The 26,464-nt window shown below is 44.5% G+C and overlaps 1 protein-coding gene and 1 non-coding gene across 2 annotated transcripts; one reads left to right on the top strand and one right to left on the bottom strand.

Moving 5' to 3' along the window:
- Nucleotides 1-20,614: 20,614 nt before the first annotated feature.
- On the top strand, nucleotides 20,615-25,639 carry LOC123167890 (choline monooxygenase, chloroplastic). Its single transcript, XM_044585752.1, has 10 exons — nucleotides 20,615-20,994; nucleotides 21,744-21,789; nucleotides 22,162-22,297; nucleotides 22,863-22,937; nucleotides 23,015-23,218; nucleotides 23,318-23,413; nucleotides 23,681-23,796; nucleotides 23,880-23,973; nucleotides 24,794-24,844; nucleotides 25,154-25,639. The coding sequence occupies exons 1-10, from the start codon at nucleotides 20,739-20,741 to the stop codon at nucleotides 25,289-25,291; spliced, it is 1,212 nt and encodes a 403-aa protein (XP_044441687.1). The 5' UTR covers nucleotides 20,615-20,738; the 3' UTR covers nucleotides 25,292-25,639.
- A 411-nt stretch (nucleotides 25,640-26,050) lies between these two features.
- TRNAE-CUC (transfer RNA glutamic acid (anticodon CUC)) lies at nucleotides 26,051-26,123 on the bottom strand. The gene has a single exon. It is a non-coding gene; the product is annotated as a tRNA-Glu (tRNA).
- Nucleotides 26,124-26,464: the final 341 nt, after the last annotated feature.

Below are 26,464 nucleotides of genomic sequence, written 5' to 3'. Positions count from 1 at the left end.
TGTAGATCCCGCCACGACGCTTTGCTTGCAACTGCACCAGCTTACTGCCCCTCCATTCAAAATATACACGTATCCGGTTTGTGACTTAGAGTCATCCAGATCTGTGTCGAAGTTAGCATCGACGTAACCCTTTACGACGAGCTCTTCGTCACCTCCATAAACGAGAAACATATCCTTAGTCCTCTTCAGGTACTTCAAGATATTCTTGACCGCTGTCCAGTGTTCCATGCCGGGATTACTTTGGTACCTTCCTACCAAACTTACGGCAAGGTTTACATCAGGTCTGGTACACAGCATGGCATACATAATAGACCCTATGGCTGAGGCATAGGGGACGACACTCATCTTTTCTCTATCTTCTGCCGTGGTCGGGCATTGAGCCGTGCTCAATTGCACACCTTGCAATACAGGCAAGAACCCCTTCTTGGACTGATCCATATTGAACTTCTTCAATATCTTGTCAAGGTATGTACTCTGTGAAAGACCAATGAGGCGTCTTGATCTATCTCTATAGATCTTGATGCCTAATATATAAGCAGCTTCTCCAAGGTCCTTCACTGAAAAACACTTATTCAAATAGGCCTTTATACTTTCCAAGAATTCTATATCATTTCCCATCAATAGTATGTCATCCACATATAATATGAGAAATGCTACAGAGCTCCCACTCACTTTCTTGTAAACACAGGCTTCTCCATAAGTCTGTGTAAACCCAAACGCTTTGATCATCTCATCAAAGCGAATGTTCCAACTCCGAGATGCTTGCACCAGCCCATAGATTGAGCGCTGGAGCTTGCATACTTTGTCAGCATTCTTAGGATCGACAAAACCTTCCGGCTGCATCATATACAATTCATCCTTAAGGAAGCCGTTTTGACGTCCATCTGCCATATCTCATAATCATAGTATGCGGCAATTGCTAACATGATTCGGACGGACTTCAGCTTCGCTACGGGTGAGAAAGTCTCATCGTAGTCAACCCCTTGAACTTGTCGATAACCCTTAGCGACAAGTCGAGCCTTATAGATGGTCACATTACCATCCGCGTCTGTCTTCTTCTTAAAGATCCATTTGTTTTCTATGGCTCATCGATCATCGGGCAAGTCAGTCAAAGTCCATACTTCGTTTTCATACATGGATCCTATCTCGGATTGCATGGCTTCTAGCCATTTGTCGGAGTCCGGGCCCGCCATCGCTTCTTCATAGTTCGAAGGTTAACCGTTGTCTAACAACATGATTTCCAGGACAGGGTTGCCGTACCACTCTGGTGCGGAACGTGTCCTTGTGGACCTACGAAGTTCAGCAGTAACTTGATCCAAAGCTTCATGATCATCATCATTAACTTCCTCCCCAGTCGGTGTAGGCACCACAGGAACATCTTCTCGCGCTGCGCTACTTTCCGGTTCGGAAGGGGTGACTATCACCTCATCAAGTTCCACTTTCCTCCCACTTAATTCTTTCGAGAGAAACTCTTTCTCCAAAAAGGACCCGTTCTTGGCAACAAAGATCTTGCCTTCGGATCTAAGGTAGAAGGTATACCCAATGGTTTCCTTAGGGTATCCTATGAAGACACATTTCTCCGACTTGGGTTCGAGCTTTTCAGGTTGAAGTTTCTTGACATAAGCATCGCATCCCCAAACTTTTAGAAACGACAGCTTAGGTCTCTTCCCGAACCATAATTCATACGGTGTCGTCTCAATGGATTTCGACGGAGCCCTATTTAAAGTGAATGCGGCAGTCTCTAAAGCATAGCCCCAAAATGAGAGCGGTAGATCGGTAAGAGACATCATAGATCGCACCATATCCAATAGAGTGTGATTACGACGTTCGGACACACCATTTCGCTGAGGTGTTCCAGGCGGCGTGAGTTGTGAAACTATTCCACATGTCCTTAAGTGTGTGCCAAATTCATGACTCAAATATTCTCCTCCACGATCTGATCGTAAGAACTTTATTTTCCTGTCACGTTGATTCTCAACCTCACTCTGAAATTCCTTGAACTTTTCAAAGGTTTCAGACTTGTGTTTCATTAGGTAGACATACCCATATCTACTCAAGTCATCAGTGAGAGTGAGAACATAACGATAGCCACCACGAGCCTCAACACTCATTGGACCGCACACATCAGTATGTATGATTTCCAATAAGTTGGTTGCTCGCTCCATTGTTCCGGAGAACGGAGTCTTGGTCATCTTACCCATGAGGCATGGTTCGCATGTCTCAAATGATTCATAATCAAGAGACTCCAAAAGTCCATCTGCATGGAGCTTCTTCATGCGTTTGACACCAATGTGACCAAGACGGCAGTGCCACAAGTATGTGGGACTATCATTATCAACCTTACATCTTTTGGTATTCACACTATGAATATGTGTAACATTACGTTCAAGATTCATTAAGAATAAACCATTAACCAGCGGGGCATGACCATAAAACATATCTCTCATATAAATAGAACAACCATTATTCTCAGATTTAAATGAGTAGCCATCTCGAATTAAACGAGATCCTGATACAATGTTCATGCTCAAAGCTGGCACTAAATAACAATTATTGAGGTTTAAAACTAATCCCGTAGGTAAATGTAGAGGTAGCGTGCCGACGGCGATCACATCGACCTTGGAACCATTCCCGACGCGCATCGTCACCTCGTCCTTCGCCAGTCTCCGCTTATTCCGCAGCTCCTGTTTTGAGTTACAAATATGAGCAACCGCACCGGTATCAAATACCCAGGAGCTACTACGAGTACTGGTAAGGTACACATCAATTACATGTATATCACATATACCTTTGGTGTTGCCGGCCTTCTTGTCCGCTAAGTATTTGGGGCAGTTCCGCTTCCAGTGACCACTTCCCTTGCAAGAAAAGCACTCAGTCTCAGGCTTGGGTCCATTCTATGGCTTCTTCCCGGCAACTGGCTTACCGGGCGCGGCAACTCCCTTGCCGTCCTTCTTGAAGTTCTTCTTACCCTTGCCTTTCTTGAACTTAGTGGTTTTATTCACCATCAACACTTGATGTTCCTTTTTGATCTCCACCTCCGCTGATTTCAGCATTGAATATACCTCAGGAATGGTCTTTTCCATCCCCTGCATATTGAAGTTCATCACAAAGCTCTTGTAGCTCGGTGGAAGCGACTGAAGGATTCTGTCAATGACCGCGTCATCCGGGAGATTAACTCCCAGCTGAGTCAAGCGGTTGTGCAACCCAGACATTTTGAGTATGTGCTCACTGACAGAACTGTTTTCCTCCATCTTACAACTGAAGAACTTGTCAGAGACTTCATATCTCTCGACCCGGGCATGAGCTTGGAAAACCATTTTCGGCTCTTCGAACATCTCATATGCTCCGTGTTGCTCAAAACGCTTTTGGAGCCCCGGTTCTAAGCTGTAAAGCATGCCGCACTGAACGAGGGAGTAATGATCAGCACGTGACTGCCAAGCGTTCATAACGTCTTGGTTCTCTGGGATGGGTGCTTCACCTAGCGGTGCTTCTAGGACATAATCTTTCTTGGCAGCTATGAGGATGATCCTCAGGTTCCGGACCCAGTCCGTATAGTTGCTGCCATCATCTTTCGGCTTGGTTTTCTCTAGGAACGCGTTGAAGTTGAGGGCAACGTGGGCCATTTGATCTACAAGACATATTGTAAAGATTTTAGACTAAGTTCATGATAATTAAGTTCATCTAATCAAATTATTCAATGAACTCCCACTCAGATAGACATCCCTCTAGTCATCTAAGTGAAACATGATCCGAGTCAACTAGGCCGTGTCCGATCATCACGTGAGACGGACTAGTCAACATCGGTGAACATCTTCATGTTGATCGTATCTTCTATACGACTCATGCTCGACCTTTCGGTCTTTCGTGTTCCGAGGCCATGTCTGTACATGCTAGGCTCGTCAAGTCAACCTAAGTGTATTGCGTGTGTAAATCTGGCTTACACCCGTTGTATTCGAACGTTAGAATCTATCACACCCGATCATCACGTGGTGCTTTGAAACAACGAACCTTTGCAACGGTGCACAGTTAGGGGGAACACATTCTTGAAATTATTGCGAGGGATCATCTTATTTAAGCTACCGTCGTTCTAAGCAAATAAGATGTAAAACATGATAAACATCACATGCAATCAAATAGTGACATGATATGGCCAATATCATTTTGCTCCTTTGATCTCCATCTTCGGGGCGCCATGATCATCTTCGTCACCGGCATGACACCATGATCTCCATCATCATGATCTCCATCATCGTGTCTTCATGAAGTTGTCACGCCAATGATTACTTCTACTTCTATGGCTAACGTGTTTAGCAATAAAGTAAAGTAATTTACATGGCGTTATTCAATGACACGCAGGTCATACAAAAAATAAAGACAACTCCTATGGCTCCTGCCGGTTGTCATACTCATCGACATGCAAGTCGTGATTCCTATTACAAGAACATGATCAATCTCATACATCACATATATCTCATTCATCACATCCTTTTGGCCATATCACATCACAAGGCATATGCTGCAAAAACAAGTTAGACGTCCTCTAATTGTTGTTGCAAGTTTTTACGTGGCTTCTATAGGTTTCTAGCAAGAACGTTTCTTACCTACGTAAAACCACAATGTGATATGCCAATTTCTATTTACCCTTCATAAGGACCCTTTTCATCGAATCCGTTCTGACTAAAGTGGGAGAGACAGACACCCGCTAGCCACCTTATGCAACTAGTGCATGTCAGTCGGTGGAACCTGTCTCACGTAAGCGTACGTGTAAGGTCGGTCCGGGCCGCTTCATCCCAAAATGCCGCCGAAACAAGATAAGACTAGTAGTGGCAAGAAAATTGACAACATCTACGCCCACAACAAGTTTGTGTTCTACTCGTGCATAGAAACTACGCATAGGCCTGGCTCATGATGCCACTGTTAGGGATCGTAGCAGAAATTTAAAATTTTCTACGCATCACCAAGATCAATCTATGGAGTCATCTAGCAACGAGGGAGAGGAGTGCATCTACATACCCTTGTAGATCGCGAGCGGAAGCGTTCAAGTGAACGGGGTTGATGGAGTCGTACTCGTCGTGAACCAAATCACCGATGACCGAGCGCCGAACGGACGGCACCTCCGCGTTCAACACACGTACGGAGCAGCAACGTCTCCTCCTTCTTGATCCAGCAAGGGGGAAGGAGAGGTTGATGGAGATCCAGCAGCACGACGGCGTGGTGGTGGAAGTAGCGGGGATCTCGGCAGGGCTTCGCCAAGCACAGCGAGAGGGAGAGGTGTCACGGGAGGGAGAGGGAGGCGCCAGGGGCTGTGGTGCGGCTGCCCTCCCTCCCCCCTCCTATATATAGGCCTCCTGGGGGGGCGCCGGCCCTGGGAGATCTTATCTCCAAGGGGGGCGGCGGCCAAGGGGTGGCTTCCCCCCCAAGCCAAGTGGGGGGCGCCCCCACCCCTTGGGTTTCCAACCCTAAGCGCAGGGGGAGGCCCAAGGGGGGGCGCACCAGCCCACCAGGGGCTGGTTCCCCTCCCACTTCAGCCCATGGGGCCCTCCGGGATAGGTGGCCGCACCCGGTGGACCCCCGGGACCCTTCCGGTGGTCCCGGTACAATACCGGTAACCCCCGAAACTTTCCCGGTGGCCGAAACTAGACTTCCTATATATAATTCTTCACCTCCGGACCATTCCGGAACTCCTCGTGACGTCCAAGATCTCATCCGGGACTCCGAACAACTTTTGGGTTACCGCATACTAATATCTCTACAACCCTAGCGTCACCGAACCTTAAGTGTGTAGACCCAACGGGTTCGGGAGACACGCAGACATGACCGAGACGACTCTCCGGTCAATAACCAACAGCGGGATCTGGATACCCATGTTGGCTCCCACATGTACCACGATGATCTCATCGGATGAACCACGATGTCAAGGATTCAATCAATCCCGTATACAATTCCCTTTGTCAATCGGTACGTTACTTGCCCGAGATTCGATCGTCGGTATCCCAATACCTTGTTCAATCTCGTTACCGGCAAGTCACTTTACTCGTACCGTAATGCATGATCCCGTGACCAACCACTTGGTCACTTTGAGCTCATTATGGTGATGCATTACCGAGTGGGCCCAGAGATACCTCTCCATCATACGGAGTGACAAATCCCAGTCTCGATCCGTGTCAACCCAACAGACACTTTCAGAGATACCTGTAGTGTACCTTTATATTCACCCAGTTACGTTGTGACGTTTGGTACACCCAAAGCACTCCTACACCATCCGGGATTTACACGACCTCATGGTCTAAGGAAATGATACTTGACATTGGAAAAGCTCTAGCAAACGAACTACACGATCTTTGTGCTATGCTTAGGATTGGGTCTTGTCCATCACATCATTCTCCTAATGATGTGATCCCGTTATCAATGACATCCAATGTCCATACTCTGGAAACCATGACTATCTGTTGATCAACGAGCTAGTCAACTAGAGGCTCACTAGGGACATGTTGTGGTCTATGTATTCACACATGTATTACGATTTCCGGATAACACAATTATAGCATGAACAATAGACAATTATCATGAACAAGGAACTATAATAATAACCATTTTATTATTGCCTCTAGGGCATATTTCCAACAGCCACTTGGTGAATTTCTTGATGGACAACTTGCTAGGGCTAGAGAGAATGAAATTATTGAAACTGATAATATTGATGAAAGTGATGATGAAGACTCTCCCAATAAATATGAATTGCTTGTTGTGCCTGAGGGCTATGTTATGGATGAAGAAACTGCTAGAGACTTTCTTGCTTGCAATGATAGAAGTGATCTTAAGAAATTATTTGCTAAGCTAAAACAAAAAATTCTGAATGCTAGAATGAAATATGATCCTGCTTATGCTACTTCACCTATTTTTGTTACTGATAAGGATTATGAATTTTCTATTGATCCTGATATAATTACTTTGGTTGAATCTGATCCTTTCTATGGTTATGAATCAGAAACTGTTGTGGCACATCTTACTAAATTAAATGATATAGCCACCCTGTTCACTAATGATGAGATAACTGGCTACTTTTATATCCTTAAAATATTTCCGTTCTCATTAAAGGGTGATGCTAAGATATGGTTTAACTCTCTTGATCCTGGTTGTGTGCGTAGTCCCCAGGATATGATTTATTACTTCTCTACTAAATATTTCCCCGCTCATAAGAAACAAACTGCTTTAAGGGATATATATAATCTTGTGCAAATTGAAGAAGAGAGTCTCCCACAAGCTTTGGGGAGCCTTCTCCAATTACTTAATGCTTTGCCTGATCATCCTCTCAAGAAAAATGAAATACTTGATATCTTTTATAATGGACTAACCGATGCTTCCAGAGACTACCTGGATAGTTGTGCTGGTTCTGTTTTCAGGGAAAGAACACCGGACGAAGCTGAAATTCTATTGAATAATATGCTGACCAATGAAAATAATTGGACACTTCCTGAGCCAATTCTTGAACCAACTCCTAAGCCAACTCCGAAGAAGAGGGGTGTTCTATTTCTCAGTCCTGAAGATATGCAAGAGGCAAAGAAATCTATGAAGGAAAAGGGTATTAAAACTGAAGATGTTAAGAATTTACCTCTTATTTAAGAAATACATGGTCTTAATTTACCGCCTGTTGAGAAATATATGGTCCTAATCCATTACCTATTGAAGAAACTCATGGTCTTGATAACCCGACACAGGTAGTAAAGGTAAATTCTCTCTATAGATATGATGAAGCTGAAATCCCTCCTACTAAGTTTGCTAGCCAATGTTTGGATGAATTTGATAACTTTATGGTTAAGCAAGAAGATTTTAATGCTTATTTTGGTAGACAATTAAAACAAAATGCTTATATGATTGAACACTTCAGTGATTATATGTCTAGAGTTAAAGGTGAATTTAAACTCATTAGTAAACATGCTTCTATGGTTACCACTCAAGTAGAACAAGTACTTAAAGCTCAAAATGATTTGCTCAATGAATTGAATAATAAGAATAATGATTTTGCTGTTAGAGTGGCTACTAGAACTGGTAAAATGACTTAGGAACCTTTGTATCCTGAAGGCCATCCTAAAAGAATCGAGCAGGATTCTCACAGAAATAATTTAGATGCACCTATTCCTTGTAAAAAGAAGAAAAAGAAAAATGATAGGACTTTGCATGCTTCTAGTGAACCTATTACTGAAACACCTGAGAATCCAAATGATATTTCTATTTCTGATGCTGAAACACAATCTGGTAATGAACATGAACCTAGTGATAATGTTAATGATGATGTTCATGTTGATGCTCAACCTAGTAATGGTAATGATGTAGAAATTGAACCTGCTGTTGATCTTGATAACCCACAATCAAAGAATCAACGTTATGATAAGAGAGACTTTGTTGCTAGGAAGCACGGTAAAGAAAGGGAACCATGGGTTCAGAAACCCATGCCTTTTCCTCCCAAACCATCCAAGAAAAAGGATGATGAGGATTTTGAGCGCTTTGCTGAAATGATTAGACATATCTTTTTGCGTATGCGATTAACTGATATGCTCAAAATGAATCCTTATGCAAGTACATGAAAGAAATTGTTATAAATAAAAGAAAGATACCAGAAGCTGAAATTTCCACCATGCTTGCTAATTATACTTTTAAGGGTGGAATACCAAAGAAACTTGGAGATCCAGGAGTACCTACTATACCATGCTCCATTAAAAGAAATTATGTTAGAACTGCTTTATGTGATCTTGGAGCCGGTGTTAGTGTTTGCCTCTCTCTTTATATCGTAGACTTGACTTGAATAAGTTGACACCTACTGAAATATCTTTGCAAATGGCTGATAAATCAACTGCTATACCTGTCGGTATTTGTGAGGATGTGCCTGTTGTGGTTGCAAACGTTACTATTTTAACGGACTTTGTTATTCTTGATATTCCCGAGGACGATAGTATGTCTGTTATTCTTGGAAGACCCTTTTTGAATACTGCAGGGGCTATTATTGATTGCAACAAAGGCAATGTCACTTTTCATGTTAATGGTAATGAGCACACGGTACCTTTCCGAGGAAACAACCTCAAGTTCACAGTATCAACTCTATTGCAAAATTTCCATCGATTATTATTGGAGGTTTTGAATTTCCTCTTCCTACTGTCAAAAAGAGATATGATATTCTTATTATTGGGGATGTGCATATCCCCGTTGAGGTAACATAGTGTTATTCTAAATTTCTCCGGTTCCATGTTATTCGGAATGAGTTTGTTAACAAGACTTGATCAACCTTGTTAGTGGATTCCTTTTGATGAGCATGAGATGGATGAAGTTAGAAAGCACAACCTTCTGTACCCTCTCTCTACTTTCTGTTATTTAGTCATAATAAAGTAAAAAATTGTATTTTTCTGTCTATTTTCTAAATTATCCGTGCAATATAAAAATACCCCGAAAATAAAAGTTCTCCAAATGCCCTGAAATTGAAATATGATTTTTTCTGGAATATTTGAGAATATTTGGCACTGAGAACACAGCAGGGGGAGCAAACACCTGGGCACGAGTGTCCAGGGCGCGCCCACCTCCCTGGGCGCGCCCCCTGCCTCATGGGCCCACGGTGGCTCCCCTCCACTTATTCCTGCACCCACACACTTCTTATTCCTCCCAAAAAAATCACCATCCAGCTCAAGCATGAGTTCTAGCTCATTTTGCTGCGATTTTTGATCTCCTTGCTCAAAGCACCTCTCACAAAACTGCTTTGGGGGATTGTTCCTTGGTATGTGACTCCTCCATTGGTCCAATTAGTTTTTGCTCTAGTGCTTTATTCATTGCAAATTTGTGCTTCCTAGGTGACCATGTTCTTGAGCTTGCATGTCAAATTTATATGGTTCCAAGTAGTTCTAATGCATGATATAGTCTCTAGGCACTTGTAGGAGTAGTTGCTATCAATTTTGTTGAGCTTGGTTCACTTTTATTTGAAGTTACTAAAAATTTCAGAAATTTTCAGAAAATGATGAAGAGAATTTTGAGGGGCTCATCGAGCCAAAGCTCGAAGGAAAAACAAAGTGAAGAAGAAAAGAGGCCCAAATATAATCTGCCTCTTTTCGCGGAGGTTCGGCCGTGTGAATGGCCTTGTGATGATTTCTTGAGAGCAGCCGGGATTTATGATGATTTTTATGAATTGGCTGAGAATGCAGGCCTCACCGACTTCCTCCGCGACCAACGCGAACAGTATCTCTTACTCACCAATACCTTTGTGCAAAATTTTCATTTCCATTGTAGGAGGTCACCACCTACGGTGGATTTTCATTTATATGATGAGTATAAGGAGATGACCCTTCGTGAATTCTGTAGAGTTTGCAAGTTACCTTTTCAGGGTATCATAGAGGAACCACATAGTAACGATGTGGAGGGGTTTATTGATACAATTGCTGTAGGGGAAACGAGGAAGGTTTCCGACGCACGAATCACTAGCATACATTTTTCCTGTTCTACGTTATGTTGCTATATTTGCTAGTAGATGCATAATTGGTCGCGGAAACTGTGGAAACTTGAGTGTCCCTGATATTATCATTTTTTTCCATGCCTTGTTTCGTGATGATACATTTAGTATGGGCGCCATTGTTGCAAGGCGGTTAAATCTTAACCGTACTAAGGGCCCCATCTTCGGAGGCATCTTCGCCTCGCGCCTCGCTGCGTACTATAACATACCTATTAGGCACTATGAGAAAGAAGAAAAATTGCTGCCTAATGCTTATTTAGATTATAAGAGTATGGTAGCACATGATTTTATTGTTAAGAATAGGGCCAGGGCGCTTAAATATAAAATGTTATTTGATAAAAATCACCCTGAGACTATTACCTTGCCTGCTCCTTCCTTGTTTGATTTGTCTGCAGGCAAGTACCTCGTTCCGCTGGCTGCCATTCACGCCTACCAGAACCCTACATCAGCCACAGAGCCAGAGCAGGAACCACAATTTGATACTCCACGACAGTCTAATTACCAGTGGGATCCGGAGATGATTGCCAACCAGTGGCAATCGTAGGCTTCTTCTTCTCAGTACGACCCCAATTATAACTTTGGATATCCGCCAGGCCATCCGTGGCAATAAACCAACTTAGGCCAAAAGCCTAAGCTTGGGGGAGTACGTATTTCTCACCGACATTACATTTATGTTCACATACTCATTGCTAGATGTCGGTGCTCATATTCTTTCATTGTACTATCCATGCTAGTTTATTTTTCCTTTTTATGCTTTCTTGTGTGTTTGATAAACCTTAAGAAAAACCAAAAAAATTTAGTTGTAGTTTTTAGCTAGTTTACCTTTCTTGCCGTAGTAGTAGTAGTAATTAAAAAGAAAACCCAAAAAGATTTCCTGTTCTTCTTTTGCTTGTTGGGAGCTTTCCCGTGTAAATAGTTTTATTTCTTTTCTTTTCTTTGGGGGTCGATAGGAGAAGACCATGATTAAATTGTTGAAGTGGCTCTTATATGCATTATTGTTGATTTACCCAAGAGCCCATATTGCCTTGTCTTCTCCTGTTTATTGAATGCTTGCAGATTCCAGCTTAGTCCAATGCACGTGCACTATTATTATTATTCACATCGTTCGGTCGTGCAAGTGAAAGGCACTTATGACGATATAGGATGAATTGATTGAGAAGAGAAAAGCTGGTATGAACTCGACCTCTCTTGTTTTTATAAATATGATTAGTTCATCGTTCCTGATTCAGCCTATTATGAATAAACATGTTTGCAATGACAATTAGAGATTATAGTTACTTATGCCATGCTTAATTAGCTAGGAGCTTATAATGGTTTACCTTGCGTGCCAACATGCTATTAAAATGGTTGTGATGTGGTATGATGGGGGGTATCCTCCTTTGAATGATTCAAGAGACTTGACTTGGCACATGTTCATGCATGTAGTTGAAACAAATCAACATAGCCTTCACGATATTTATGTTCATGGTGGATTATATCCTACTCATGCTTGCACTCAATGTTCATTAATTTTAATGCATGTTCATGGCTGTTGTCGCTCTCTAATTGGTCGCTTCTCAGTCTTTTGCTAGCCTTCACTTGTACTAAGCGGGAATACTGCTTGTGCATCCAATTCCTTAAACCCCAAAGTTGTTCCATATGAGTCCACCATACCTTCCTATATGCGGTATCTACATGCCGTTCCAAGTAAATTTGTATGTGCCAAACTCTAAACCTTCAAATGAAATTCTGTTTTGTATGCTCGAATAGCTCATGTATCAACTAGGGCTGTCTGTATCTTCCATGTTAGGCGGGTTATTCTCAAGAGGAGTGGACTCCGCTCCTCACTCACGAGAAAATGGCTGGTCACCGAGATGCCCAGTCCCATGCTTTATGCAAATCAAATCAAAATAATTGCAAACAAAACTCCCCCTGGGACTGTTGCTTGTTGGAGGCACTCGTTGTTTCGAGCAAGCCATGGATTGATGCTTGTTGGTGGAGGGGGAGTATAAACTTTACCATTCTGTTTGGGAACCGCCTATAATGTGTGTAGCATGGAAGATATCGCCATCTCTTGGTTGTTATGTTGACAATGAAAGTATGCCGCTCAAAATATTATTTATCTCTATTTCGAAACCGAGCTCTAGCACCTCTACAAATCCCTGCTTCCCTCTGCGAAGGGCCTATCTATTTACTTTTATGTTGAGTCATCACCCTCTTATTAAAAAGCACCAGCTGGAGAGCAACGCTGTCATTTGCATTCATTACTGTTAATTTATATTGGGTATGACTATGATTGGATCTCTTTTACCATGAATTACAATGTTTAGTCAGTCCTTGATCTTTAAAGGTGCTCTGCATTTATGTTTTGCGGTCTCAGAAAGGGCTAGCAAGATACCATCTTGTTATATCATATCATGATTGTTTTGAGAAAGTGTTGTCATCTGAGATTTATTATTATTGCTCGCTAGTTGATTATGCCATTGCCTTGAGTAAACATGAGACCTAAATGTTATTGTGAATATGGTTAGTTCATAATCTTTGCTGAAAACTTGAATGCTGGCTTTACATATTTACGACAACAAGAGCAAACAGAGTTTGTAAAAGTTTTTCTTTATCACTTTCAGTTTATCAACTGAATTGCTTGAGGACAAGCAAAGGTTTAAGCTTGGGGGAGTTGATACGTCTCCGTCGTATCTACTTTTCCAAACACTTTTGCCCTTGTTTTGGACTCTAACTTGCATGATTTGAATGGAACTAACCCGGACTGACGCTGTTTTCAGCAGAATTGCCATGGTGTTATTTATGTGGAGAAACAAAAGTTCTTGGAATGACCTGAAACTTCACGGAGCTTATTTTTGGAAAATATAAAAAATATTGGCGAAAGAATCAACGTCAGGGGGCCCACACCCTGGGCACGAGGGTGGGGGGCGCGCCCCGCTGCCTCCTGGGCCCCCTGGAGCTCCACTGACCTCAACTCCAACTTCATATATTCGTGTTCGAGGAGAAAAAAGTCAGAGAGAAAGTTTCATCGCGCTTTACGATACGGAGCCGCCGCCAAGCCCTAAAACCTCTCGGGAGGGCTGATCTGGAGTCCGTTCGGGGCTCCGCAGAGGGGAATCCGTCGCCGTCGTCATCATCAACCATCCTCCATCACCAATTTCATGATGCTCAACGCCGTGCATGAGTAATTCCATCGTAGACTTGCTGGACGGTGATGGGTTGGATGAGATTTATCATGTAATCGAGTTAGTTTTGTTAGGTTTGATCCCTAGTATCCACTATGTTCTGAGATTGATGTTGATATGACTTTGCTATGCATAATGCTTGTCACTAGGGCCCGAGTGCCATGATTTCAGATATGAACCTATTATGTTTTCATGAATATATGTGAGTTCTTGATCCTATCTTGCAAGTCTATAGTCACCTACTATGTGTTATGATCCGACAACCCCGAAGTGACAATAATCGGGACCACTCCCGGTGATGACCATAGTTTGAGGACTTCATGTATTCACTATGTGTTAATGCTTTGATCCGGTACTCTATTAAAAGGAGGCCTTAATATCCCTTAGTTTCCACTAGGACCCAGCTGCCACGGGAGGGTAGGACAAAAGATGTCATGCAAGTTTTTTCCATAAGCACGTATGACTATATTCGGAATACATGCCTACATTACATTGATGAATTGGAGCTAGTTCTGTGTCACCCTATGTTATGATTGTTACATGATGAACCGCATCCGGCATAATTCTCCATCACCGATCCAATGCCTACGAGCTTTTCAAATATTGTTCTCCGCTTATTTACTTTTCCGTTGCTACTGTTACAATCACTACAAAACCCCAAAAAATTACTTTTGCTACCGTTACCGTTACTTCCATATTACTTTACTACTAAATACTTTGCTGCAGATACTAAGTTATCCAGGTGTGGTTGAATTGACAACTCAACTGCTAATACTTGAGAATATTCTTTGGCTCCCCTTGTGTCGAATCAATAAATTTGGGTTGCATACTCTACCCTCAAAAACTGTTGCGATCCCCTATACTTGTGGGTTATCATAATTCCTAGTCATGTTTTGGCAAACTTTGGGAGGACTCAATGCCAAACCGTTGTATGGCTTGGGTTGGGACCAGAGGTTGTTTTAAACGCTGTTAAGTGTGCTTGTACTTTGATTGAGTAATACAAGAATTGTTTTCGCAAAAAAGGGACCCATCTTTTCAAATTTTGAAGAAACAAAAAATATTAGCCTAGATTTAATGAAAAAAAATCTATAATTTGCATCAAATGACATCCCTTTCCCGAGATACATGCCATCTCACTTCCTATAGTTTTTCCTACTCCTATGGTATTTCTATCTTATGAAAACTAGGGCCTTTTTTTCGTCATGTCATCTAGCTATAGGCACATAACATATTTTTAGTGCACACACACACACCAAAACTAGGGCTTTTTCCCTCAGTTTGTGAGCATGTATTGGCCTTTTCTTGTGTGATGCACAAAATGTTTTTTTTGTTTTGCAAAAGGCACAAACTGGAATTTGTTGTACATTGTGTGCTCCTATGATGAGAAATTTGAGATACACACTTTTTGTTTGGTTCGGACCGGCTCTGGGATGTTACTGATTTTTACGGCTTGGGGTCGGGCTCGGGCTGGTCCTTCTTTTTGGTTTTTGAACACTGGTTGATCCTTTTGAGATCAGGCTTTTGCAGGGCCAGCCTGAGGGCATGGCCATCGCTCCAGGGTGGACGAGTGTGATAATCCCCAAGTGTAGGGAATCATCGTAGCAATTTCCAAAGGTGGAAGTGATATGTATGGAGTGTCGAACCCACAAGGAGCTAAAGGTAAGATCAATATTCTCTCAAGCCCTATCTGCCACTCATACGACTCTACGTACACCGAACGTTTGCTTCCAACTAGAAACGAGATATAAAACTATGTTGTGGGTATGAAGAGGATAACTTTGCATGATATCGGAGAACTAAAATATAAAAGTAATTGCTGTTATCACAAAGTTAGAATATACTACTAAATATTATAAATAGCGAGAGTGGAATAATGATGGATCAGTGTGCGGAATTGTCCTAGGCAATTGTTAATAAGACCGATAGTCGTCATTGCAATTTCATATGAGGGAGAGGCATAAGCTAACATACTTTCTCTTCTTGGATCATATGCACTTATGATTGGAACTCTAGCAAGCATCTGCAACTACTAAAGATCATTAAGGTAAAACCCAACCATAACATTAAAGCATCAAGTCCTTTTTATTCCCATACGCAACAACTCCCTTACTCGGGTTTACGCGAATCATGAACGTATTGCAACACCCTACAGCGGGAATCCCTCACGCTTGCGCGACACGGTGGGCACAATAGGACAGCACCAAAATAAAACATACAACTCGTACCAATCTAGATCATCAATCAACCCAAAGACAAAGGATATCTACTCAAAACATCATAGGATGGCAACACATCATTGGATCATAATATGTGGCATAATGCACCATGTTCAAGTAGGGATTACAGCGGGGTGCGGGAGAGTGGACCGCGTAAAATAGATGAGGATGGTGATGATGATGGTGATGTTGATGAATGAAGGAAATATGCCCTAGAGGCAATAATAAAGTTATTATTTATTTCCTTATTTCATGATAAATGTTTATTATTCATGCTAGAATTATATTAACCGGAAACATGATACATGTGTGAATACATAGACAAACAGTGTCACTAGTATGCCTCTACTTGACTAGCTCGTTGATCAAAGATGGTTATGTTTCCTAGCCATAGACAAAGAGTTGTCATTTGATTAATGGGATCACATCGTTAGGAGAATGATGTGATTGACTTGACCCATTCCGTTAACTTAGCACTCGATCGTTTAGTATGTTGCTATTGCTTTCTTCATGACCTATACATGTTCCTATGACTATGAGATTATGCAACTCCCATTTACCGGAGGAACACTTTGTGTGCTACCAAACGTCACAACGTAACTGGGTGATTGTAAAGGTGCTCTACAGGTGTCTCCGAAGGTACTTGTTGGGTTGGCGTATTTCGAGATTAGGATTTGTCACTCCGATTGTCGGAGAGGTATCCCTGGGCCCACTCAGTAATGCACATCACTATAAGCCTTGCAAGCATTGTAACTAATGAGTTAGCTGCGGGATGATGTATTACAGAATGAGTAAAGAGACTTGCCGGTAACGAGATTGAACTAGGTATTGAGATACCGACGATCGAATCTCAGACAAGTAACATACCGATGACAAAGGGAACAACGTATGTTGTTATGCGGTTTGACCGATAAAGATCTTCGTAGAATATGTGGGAGCCAATATGAGCATCCAGGTTCCGCTATTGGTTATTGACCGGAGACGTGTCTCGGTCATGTCTACATTGTTCTCGAACCCGCAGGGTCCGCACGCTTAAAGTTCGATGACGGTTATATTATGAGTTTATGTGTTTTGATGTACCGAAGGTATTTCAGAGTCCCAGATGAGATCGGGGACATGACGAGGAGTCTCGAAATGGTCGAGACGTAAAGATCGATATATTGGACGACTATATTAGGACATCGGAAAGGTTCCGAGTGATTCGGGTATTTTTCGGAGTACTGAAGAGTTACGGGAATTCGCCGGGGAGTATCTGGGCCTTATTGGGCTTTAGGGGAAAGAGAGAGGAGAGGCTGGGCGCCCCCCAAGGCCTAGTCCGAATTGGACTAGGGGGAGGGGCTGCGCCCCCTCCTTCCTTCTCTTCTTTCTCCCCTTTCCTTGACTCCTACTCCTACTACTTGGAAGGGGGGAATCCTACTCCCGATGGGAGTAGGACTCCTCCTAGGGTGCGCCATAGAGAGGGCCGGCCCTCCCCCTCCTCCAGTCCTTTATATACGGGGAGGGGGGCACCCCTTGGAGACACAACAATTGATCCTTTGGATCTCTTAGCCGTGTGCGGTGCCCCCTCCACCATAGTCCACCTCGATAATATTGTAGCAGTGCTTAGGCGAAGCCCTGCATCGGTAGAACATCATCATCGTCACCACGCCGTCGTGCTGACGAAACTCTCCCTCAACACTCGGCTGGATCAGAGTTTGAGGGACGTCATCGAGTTGAACGTGTGCAGAACTCGGAGGTGCCGTGCGTTCGGTACTTGATCGGTCGGATCGTGAAGACGTACGACTACATCAACCGCGTTGTGCTAACGCTTCCGCTTTCGGTCTACGAGGGTACGTGGACACACTCTCCCCTCTCGTTGTTATGCATCACCATGATCTTGCGTGTGTGTAGAATTTTTTTTGAAATTACTACGTTCCCCAACAATGAAGACAATCACCGCAGCGATTATTCCCCTCCCGATGGCACTCCGGCGCCACCGAGAGAAAGGAGGAGAGGTTCTCCCCCTTGTGCTTCCTCCGCCATGGCCTCCCCCCTAGATGGGGAGAGGTTCTTCCTCTGGTCCTTGGCCTTCATGGAGATGATGGCCCCTCCGGGATCCTCCTCCATGGCCTCTGGTGATGATGGCCCCCTCCGGCAGGGTGCCAGAGAGGGCCTAGATTGATTTCTCGTGGCTACCCCGTCGGTTTTGGGAGCCCCTCGAGCCCCCGCGTCGCTCCCAGGGCGACTCGGGAGGCGAAACCCTAGCCGCCGCCCAGGCTCCCCTCCTTCCCCTCCCTTCCCTCGCCGTCGCCGGAGGATGCCGGCGGGCAAAGCCCTCACCGGTGGACGGCGGCGGCGGGGCCCTCGTTCGCGTGCTCGCGCGCTTCTGCTGGGCGCGCTGGAGCGGCGGGCGGCCGTCTGCTCGCGGGGAGGTAGAGATGGCGTGGACTGCGTGCGAGGTGGCGCTGCCATGGCGGCCGCCGGCCGCTGATGCGTGCGGCAGAGTTGAGGGCGCCCAGATCTGGGCCGCACGAGCCCGCCCAGGCCGGCGACAATCACTCTGCCCCCACCCACCCCTCTCCCTCCTCCCACCCCTCCCGGCCGCCGCCGGCGGTTGCCGCTGGGTTAGTAAGCACGCGTGCGGCGACCCTGACGGTTGCTGCTCCTCTGTGCCCCGGCGGATCCTGGCGGCGGAGGCTGGGGGCCAGCGCGGTGGCGGCGCGGTGCAGGTGGCTGCTGCCACCTGCTGGACGCGCTCCCGGCGGTGGCCGGCCTGCTGGAGCTGCGCTGGTCGGTGCCCACTCCTGCGACGACAACGTTTCTAGCCTTCCCCCATGTGTGTTGGTCTTCTACGACGATTCTTCGCCATGCCCGGTCTGCCATTGCATCTGAGGTCTTCGTTCTTGGGTCGGGGCGAAATCCCCGCGCGGCGACGGCCTGCGCTGTCAACGGCGACGCCCGAGGGTGCCGTCACCTCCTTGGAGGCGTTGGCATGACCCTGACCGGACCTCCTCCTCGAACACCGGGAGAAATCCTAGGTCCGGCCTCCCGGACCGGGCAGCGGCGGCGTCTCAACGCTGTTCCCCTCTTGATGGCGCTGCTTTGGCTGCAAGTGGAGTACTTGATGCGGCAGATGGTGGTTGGCGATGCATCGCTCTGGCGTAGACTGCTACACAAGGAGCAGGTCGCAACGTTTGCCTGCGCCGGCGCTCCCCAATGAATGCTACACCAGTTCCAATCAGGCCCTGCTTTTCACCCGCCGACTCTCTAGGCACATGGGTGCGAGGTACGTCGGCTTGGGCAGTCCTGAAGCTGCATTCGTCCCTGAAAGTGCCTGGCAATGGCAGTGATGCTACCCTGTTGCTCCGAGTCTCGGTGCTTCGCCATTTTGGCTAGAGGCAAGGCTAGGCGAGGCCTAATGTCGTTGCGTGTCTGTAGTTGAGGGCACCTCCTCACCTAGCTGTAGTCACTTGGTGAGGACGATCGTTTGTGTGTGTGTGTGCGTGTGCGTGTGCGTGTGTGTGTGTCCCTCCTTTCTGGAGGTTGTACCCCCGATGTCTTCCTGTTCAATGCAATGAAACGCAACTCTTTTGCGTTTTCTCGAAAAAAAATCTCGTGGCTACAGAGGCTTGCGGCGGCGGAACTTTCGATCTAGGTTAATTTCTGGAGGTTTATATATATATATATATATATATATATATATATATATATATATATGTATATATATATATATGTATGTATATATATATATATATATGTATAAATATATATAAGAGGTTTTGGCGTCGAGAACAAGTCAAGGGGTTTTCCGGGCTGTCCACGAGGTAGGGGGCGCGCCTAGGGGGTGGGCATGCCTCCCACCCTCGTGGGCAGCCCGGGACTCTTCTGGCCCAACTCTTTTACTCCATGGCCTTTTTCTGGTCCAAAAAAGCGCCGTCAAGTTTCAGGTCAATTGGGCTCCGTTTGGTTTCCCTTTTCTGCGATATTCTAAAAGCAAGGAAAAAACAGAAACTGGCATTGGGCTCTAGGTTAATAGGTTAGTCCCAAAAACCATATAAAATAGCATATAAATGCATATAAAACATCCAAGGTTGATAATATAATAGCATGTATACTTTATAAGTTATAAATACGCTGGAGATGTATCAAGGTGCTCGGCGGATACACGTCGGACAAGCAGCTCGCGTGGAGGAGAAAATCAAAAAGGCAGTCGCTTGCAGAACCAAGCGGGCTCTTGCAGAAGAACCGATTGCCTCACTGCAAAAAGCAAAGAGAAAGAAAGGAATGAAGGAGAGAGAGCTACTTTTGTTTGGATCCAAAGTAAAAAAGGTAGTCATGGAGAGAGATAGGTGGACCACTAGGAGATGGTGCTTGTGTTGGATGGGAAATATCCATCCGGTGGCCTCACCAATTTTTTTCTTAGGTGAAGGCTGAGACCACACCTAGGTTTTTTTTTTTTTTTTTGAGAACAGACCACACCTAGGTGATGCCCCTTGGTTCATGCCCTGAAACCTGCCCGTCCCGAAGAATGACCAGGGTTTAGCCCAGAAGAACCAGGCCGAATGGGCCCAAGTTAAACCTCAATCTTTTGCAATAAGGCCTGGCCAATCTTTGTTTTCTTAGGGAAAGGCTGACGGAAGCAACCAAGCCTTTTTCTTGGCCCAGCCAACCTGGCGGTGGCCTGTTGTTTATTCCGCAGAACGTACAGCGAGAACCTACGAACGAGCTCCTTTCTTGATTCTTCAAAAAAAAAAACTTTTTCCTCGTCCATCGCTAAGCAGAGCACCAACCGAGAACGACAAAACGCAGGGGAAGGCACTGACGGCCGGCCGGCTACTCCCCCACTCCAATTCCTCCCAACCCGCACGCGGCTTGCCAGGGCCGGCGATGGCGATCGCGCAATCCCTAGCCCTGTCGTCCTCCGTAGCCGCCCGCGCCAGGGCCCGCCGCGCCGCGCCGTCCCGCGTGGCCGCCGCGGCGTCGGCGTCGGCGTCGGGCGAGCCCGCGCGGCGGCTCGCCGTCGAGTTCGACCCGGCGATCCCGCTGGCCTCCGCGGTGACGCCGCCGAGCGGGTGGTACACCGACCCGGGGTTCCTCCGGCTCGAGCTCGACCGCGTCTTCCTCCGCGGGTGGCAGGCCGTTGGTACGCGCACTCGATTCCCTGGAAATTTCCTTCCAATTTTCAGGAGGAACAGTCGCTGGCTGTTTCATTGGCGACAGATTACTTTTCTGCACACAGTGACAGTTGCACTGACGGCTGAGTGTTCACTAGCTTGAAATGGATAGTCCAGGTCTTTGGCGATCAGGTCCCGTGACTAACTAATTGGGATCATGGGCAAGGTGCCCGTATGGGAGTAAATCACTTCCTATCGAAATGTTAACATATTTCTAGTTTTGTAACAGGAGTTCCTGGACTGGACTCCTGGAGTGACCGTCCACTTGAGCCTCGCTGGCTCATAGCGAATTGCGATATCGTTGATAACATTGCTCACTTCAATGTTTACTGGTTACTGCCCGACATTTTCTAGTGTGCCAATGACTCACTGATTGCTTTACTCTGTCTGTTGTGTTATATAAATCTTTCAAGTACCCTCTCCTAGGACTCCCGTACTTGATTTGGAAAAATATTAGACAATATGTGGTGTGGGTGGGCGGTGGCGATGAACAAATGCAAATGGGAAAGAAATTAAATAGGGGAATAGTTGGGAAACATCATTTACTTTTACATGTATGCCCTATATTTGTTCAAACAATCTTTAGAATTTATGCCTTATATTAATCAATGGAAGGAATACCATTAGTACAATTTGTGTTTATCTGTTTTCATTAGTTAAACTCTGTAGTTCCTTACTGAGAGGTTACATGGTGCCGACTTGCATGCTTCTTTTCCAGGTCACATAGGACAAGTCAAGAACCCAAATGATTTCTTCACTGGAAGGTGATTGCATCTTGCTTTAATGCTTCTTCGACCTGAATAAATTCTACACTTTCTACAGTATCTGATGTGCAAACCTTTTATAAGTGTAAGTGTTCTTATAATATTTCTAGAACTTCCCACCATGTAATCTGCAACTGAATTTGCCAAAAATATTTGGCTTAATGGAAATTGTTCAGGTGGGTTTAGCGCCCCCGCCCCCCCTCCCCCCCACCCCCCGCTAGACCTTTTCTTTTTCTAAAACAAGGATCTGCATGCACACCACTTGTTTGAAAATTTAAAACTTCCAGTCATGGTTACCTCCAAATTATTGTAAAGAAGATAATTCATGCTGGAGGTTGCTAATTTCAATCATCTAACAAGGTGAACCAACAGCCTTGGAAATGTAGAATTTGTCATATGCCGGGATGCAAATGGGAAACTTCAAGCTTTTCACAATGTGTGCCGTCATCATGCCTCACTCCTCGCATGTGGAAGTGGTCAGAAGACTTGCTTCCAATGCCCTTATCACGTGAGTTCCTTAATAAACACCTTGTAGATATGGTACATACCTGCGGTCTGTACTTATATGCCATAATTTTTCTTCGACTTTCTAGGATAGTCATCTGAATACTTCGCTTATTGACATCTGAGGTAAGAAATGTGGCCACATCCACATAACTTTTCATCAAAAGTTGTTTAGTTGAAAATTTTCATGGGATGGAATCCACATGCTATTAAGTATTAACTAAGGATAGTTCAAAATGTAAATATGACAATGAGGGAATACATCCACATGTCCCATGTGAGGATTAAACGTTTCAAGTTGAATTCCAAAGAAATCCGGTGCTATTTTAGTTGGACCCCCAGCTTCTTGGTGTCTCTGCAGAACTGCCTGAACTAGAAACTATGGCAACAAAACAACACAACATCAGTGGATTTCATATGTGTATTAGTGTAATTATCATTTCTGAGGGAACTAAGTGTGGTGAAGCCTCTGCTAGGTTGGCTGAAACTGAACTTCATCATCATATCATTTGTTTTTATTTGCCTTATTTTTTGTGACTCAGTAGCTAACTAGCTATATAAATTTTTAGGGTTGGACATACGGTTTAGATGGTACCCTCCTGAAAGCTACAAGAATATCAGGAATCAAGAACTTCAACAAGAATGTATAGCACAACTCCTTTTGAGCCTTTATGCTTCTCAATCTCACAAAATTGCAACTTATGCTTCTTTCTGGAAACAGGATTTCGGTCTTTTACCAATTAAGGTGGCTACATGGGGACCTTTTGTGCTGGCCAGATTTGATGATTCCTCTCAAGATACTGTTGATGATGTGGTGGGCGATGAATGGCTGGGTAGTGCTTCAGATCTGTTGAGTAGAAGTGGCATTGACACTTCACTACCCCATATTTGCAGGCGAGAATATATTATCGAATGTAACTGGAAGGTTTAATTTTTTTTATGTCTGCTATTTTGATGATGTTACTGAAGCAATGAGATTCTCTTGAGTTTATATTTTATGCCCATTGTATTTTTTTTCATGCAGGTATTTTGTGACAACTATCTAGATGGTGGATATCATGTTCCATATGCACATGGGGCCCTTGCATCTGGCCTTCAGCTTCAATCCTACGAAACACTTGTATTGTTTGTAAACCCCTTTTCTTCTGCAGTTTTCCTCTTGATAATATTTGTTTAGGCATAGGTACTTGGTCTCAACTAGTAATATGTTTTCATAACCAGTATAAATATTCTCTCTTTTTGTGTGTGTTGAAATTATCGAGTTATTACCTTTTTATTAATCTTCATACCTGAACCAATGCCACTGCAATACTGAATTATTTCCTTGGAACCTTTGTGGTTTTGCTTTTTTTAGGATGACTTTTAATTAGCATGTACTTATCTCCAGACATATGAAAAAGTTAGTGTTCAAAGATGTGAAAGTGCCCCAGAAGAACAAGACATTGATCGCTTAGGGACGAAAGCTACATATGCCTTTGTTTATCCAAACTTTATGATCAATAGGTGTGATGGGCATCCCTCAGAACTTGTCATTTCGACTTGCTTGCGTTAGATGCATACAGATGTGACTAACTAATAATTTTCAGGTATGGTCCATGGATGGACACTAATCTAGCTGTTCCATTGGATGCAACCAGGTGTAAAGTGGTTTTTGATTATTTTCTGAACGAATCTCTTCTGGTATATATTCTCCTGATCTCACATATCCATTTTATGTTTTTCAGTACATACTTATGTACTGTCTGTATGTTCTCACATCTCAATAACATAACATGGTATCTTTCATTCTTTATTATTTACACAGCTCGGGTGGCACATTATTGTGATAGTAGTTTGATTGCAAACATGAGCACCTGTTTGTTACATATATTGTGCTTATTTCTTGCTTGCACTTGATAAGATGAGACTGGTTTTGAAGAGCGTCTCCACTTTATCGCTGAACAGATCAATAGGGGTACAACATGTTTTAACTTTGCTCCGCAAAAAAAAAAACATGTTTGTAACTTTGTATATCATATGTGGCTGCTTTCGAGTTTGACTCTTGAACATGCCTGGAGGGGGTGTATTTGCATTAAGAATGAGCTAAGAGAGCGCAAACGACTTGTGCCTGATAGGCAATACTAGTAGAAAGTAGTTGCGTCCCATGGCAGAGGCAGAGAAGCATAGTGTAGGGGGTGGAAGTTACTGTAGCGATGAGTTTTCGTTGTTCAGCTGAAATGCAATGCTGGGAATAACCAAAGTCAGAGGAACTGTGCTCCTCTTCTTTGCTTGGGACTAACCCGTTCAGAATAGAGGGTGGTAATGGTCTAAGATCTAAAAGCCGAGTGATGTCTTCAAACGGATGATGATGTTATCTTCGTATATTAATCAAGTTTCCATCTGAAACAAGTAATGATTTGTTACATTGCTACAATCTAAAACGGAGTATCCTTGAAATATGCAAATCCTTTCTTGCTTGCTGTATACATTTTCAGTCGACTCATCCATATTGAATGTGCAGGATGACCAGGATTTCATTGATAGAAGCTTAAAGGACAGCGAACAAGTACAGGTATATTACCACAAAACTGATCGTCGGTCGCCAAGGTAGCTCGATGCAGTGCTGCCTGTAACCACTAAATTTGTTGTTTTCAAGTAGACCTCTCTGAGCTAACAATCACTGCACTGTAAATTGCATGGTCTTCTAACTGCATTCACGACATGGACTCCATGCCTTTTTACGCTTGCACCAATATATGCACAGCACAGCACAGTAGCCACGGCATGAGCAACAAAACACATCTGGTGCCGCAATGTCGCGAGCAAGAGCGTACCGCAACAAGCGTGGGCCGATGATGCTGATGCGTTTTACCTGCCACAGATTGAAGACATTGCGCTGTGCGAGGGAGTCCACCGGGGCCTGGAGTCGCCGGCCTACGGCGTGGGCAGGTACGCGCCGTCCGTGGAGATGGCCATGCACCACTTCCACTGCCTCCTGCACGCCAACCTCAGTGGCTAGTGATACTTATGTGCGGCGTTCAATATTATGTACTCCCTCCGTTTCTAAATACAAGTCTTTGTAGAGATTCCACTAAGTGGACTACATACGGAGCAATGAATGAATCTACACTTAAAATGCATCTATATACATCCGTACGTGGTTTATAGTGGAATCTCTATAAAGACTTATATTTAGGAACGGAGGGAGTATATAATTGTGAACTGCCATGCTGGGAGCACATAGCCCAGGGCTGTAATTCTACAGCTCGTCTTCTTCCCCCATGGTACAAAACAGAGTGTTTGAACCGTGCGAAATTGGACTATGCCAGGTGAAACTATATCCGAATAAAATGAGTGAACCGTGAAACGGCTTTGGCCATATGAAAAGACCTCCGAAGCTCGATATTTGGCCATGTTTCTCACCACTCATCAGTAAAAATTTAGGCAGAAGCTCAAAGAGCTCAGGAACGGATCCAAACTTTACAGTCAGAAAAAGTGACCATACCTTTTTTTTAGGGGTGAAAAAAAGTGACCATACGTCCATACCTGAATACATCGTGCGTTGATGGTGATGAAACGGTCCGTAGACGGCCTCATTGCGTGGGAGACGATGTCGCCAGTCGCTTGTTTTTTTTTTTTTTTGAACATATCGGCAGTCGCTTGTTTATGGAACGGTGGAGACATTTCAGATAGCAAGTAATCAACTGTTACGAGAGGAGAGGATCATTTATCCACTGTGTCCATTGTTCAGACGACGGGCAGGCAGCCAAAAAAATAATTCCGTCGCCGGGACTTGAACCCGGGTCTCTCGGGTGAGAGCCGGGTATCCTAACCACCTAGACTACGACGGACGGTTGCTTATAGCTTAACAGTTCACAGATTAGAACTAAAGCGATCTTGTCTCGCAGGCATTACAAAACTCTACAGCAGACAAATACTCCATCCAGCTCCTGACATGGGAATCGGAAGTGTTCCGTGTAGAGGCATACAGTACAGAAGTCAGTAGGCGCCATGGTGTGCATGGCGCCAAGTCACAAATCAACCCGACCCACGCCGTAGGTCGCGCGGGGGGTGGGGGGGGGGGGGTCTATACGGGCTCAATATCGCCGCGGCAGATCAGAAACTGTATGCAAAACCGTAACGCAAAAGCTCGTTGAAGTATAGATCATTCTTGACATAGGGGCAGATCGTT

Source organism: Triticum aestivum, chromosome 7D (genome assembly GCF_018294505.1).
Source record: "Triticum aestivum cultivar Chinese Spring chromosome 7D, IWGSC CS RefSeq v2.1, whole genome shotgun sequence".
NCBI lineage: Eukaryota > Viridiplantae > Streptophyta > Magnoliopsida > Poales > Poaceae > Triticum > Triticum aestivum.
The sequence above is the reverse complement of the archived record's forward strand: the minus strand, read 5'-3'. Positions and strand labels throughout refer to the sequence as shown.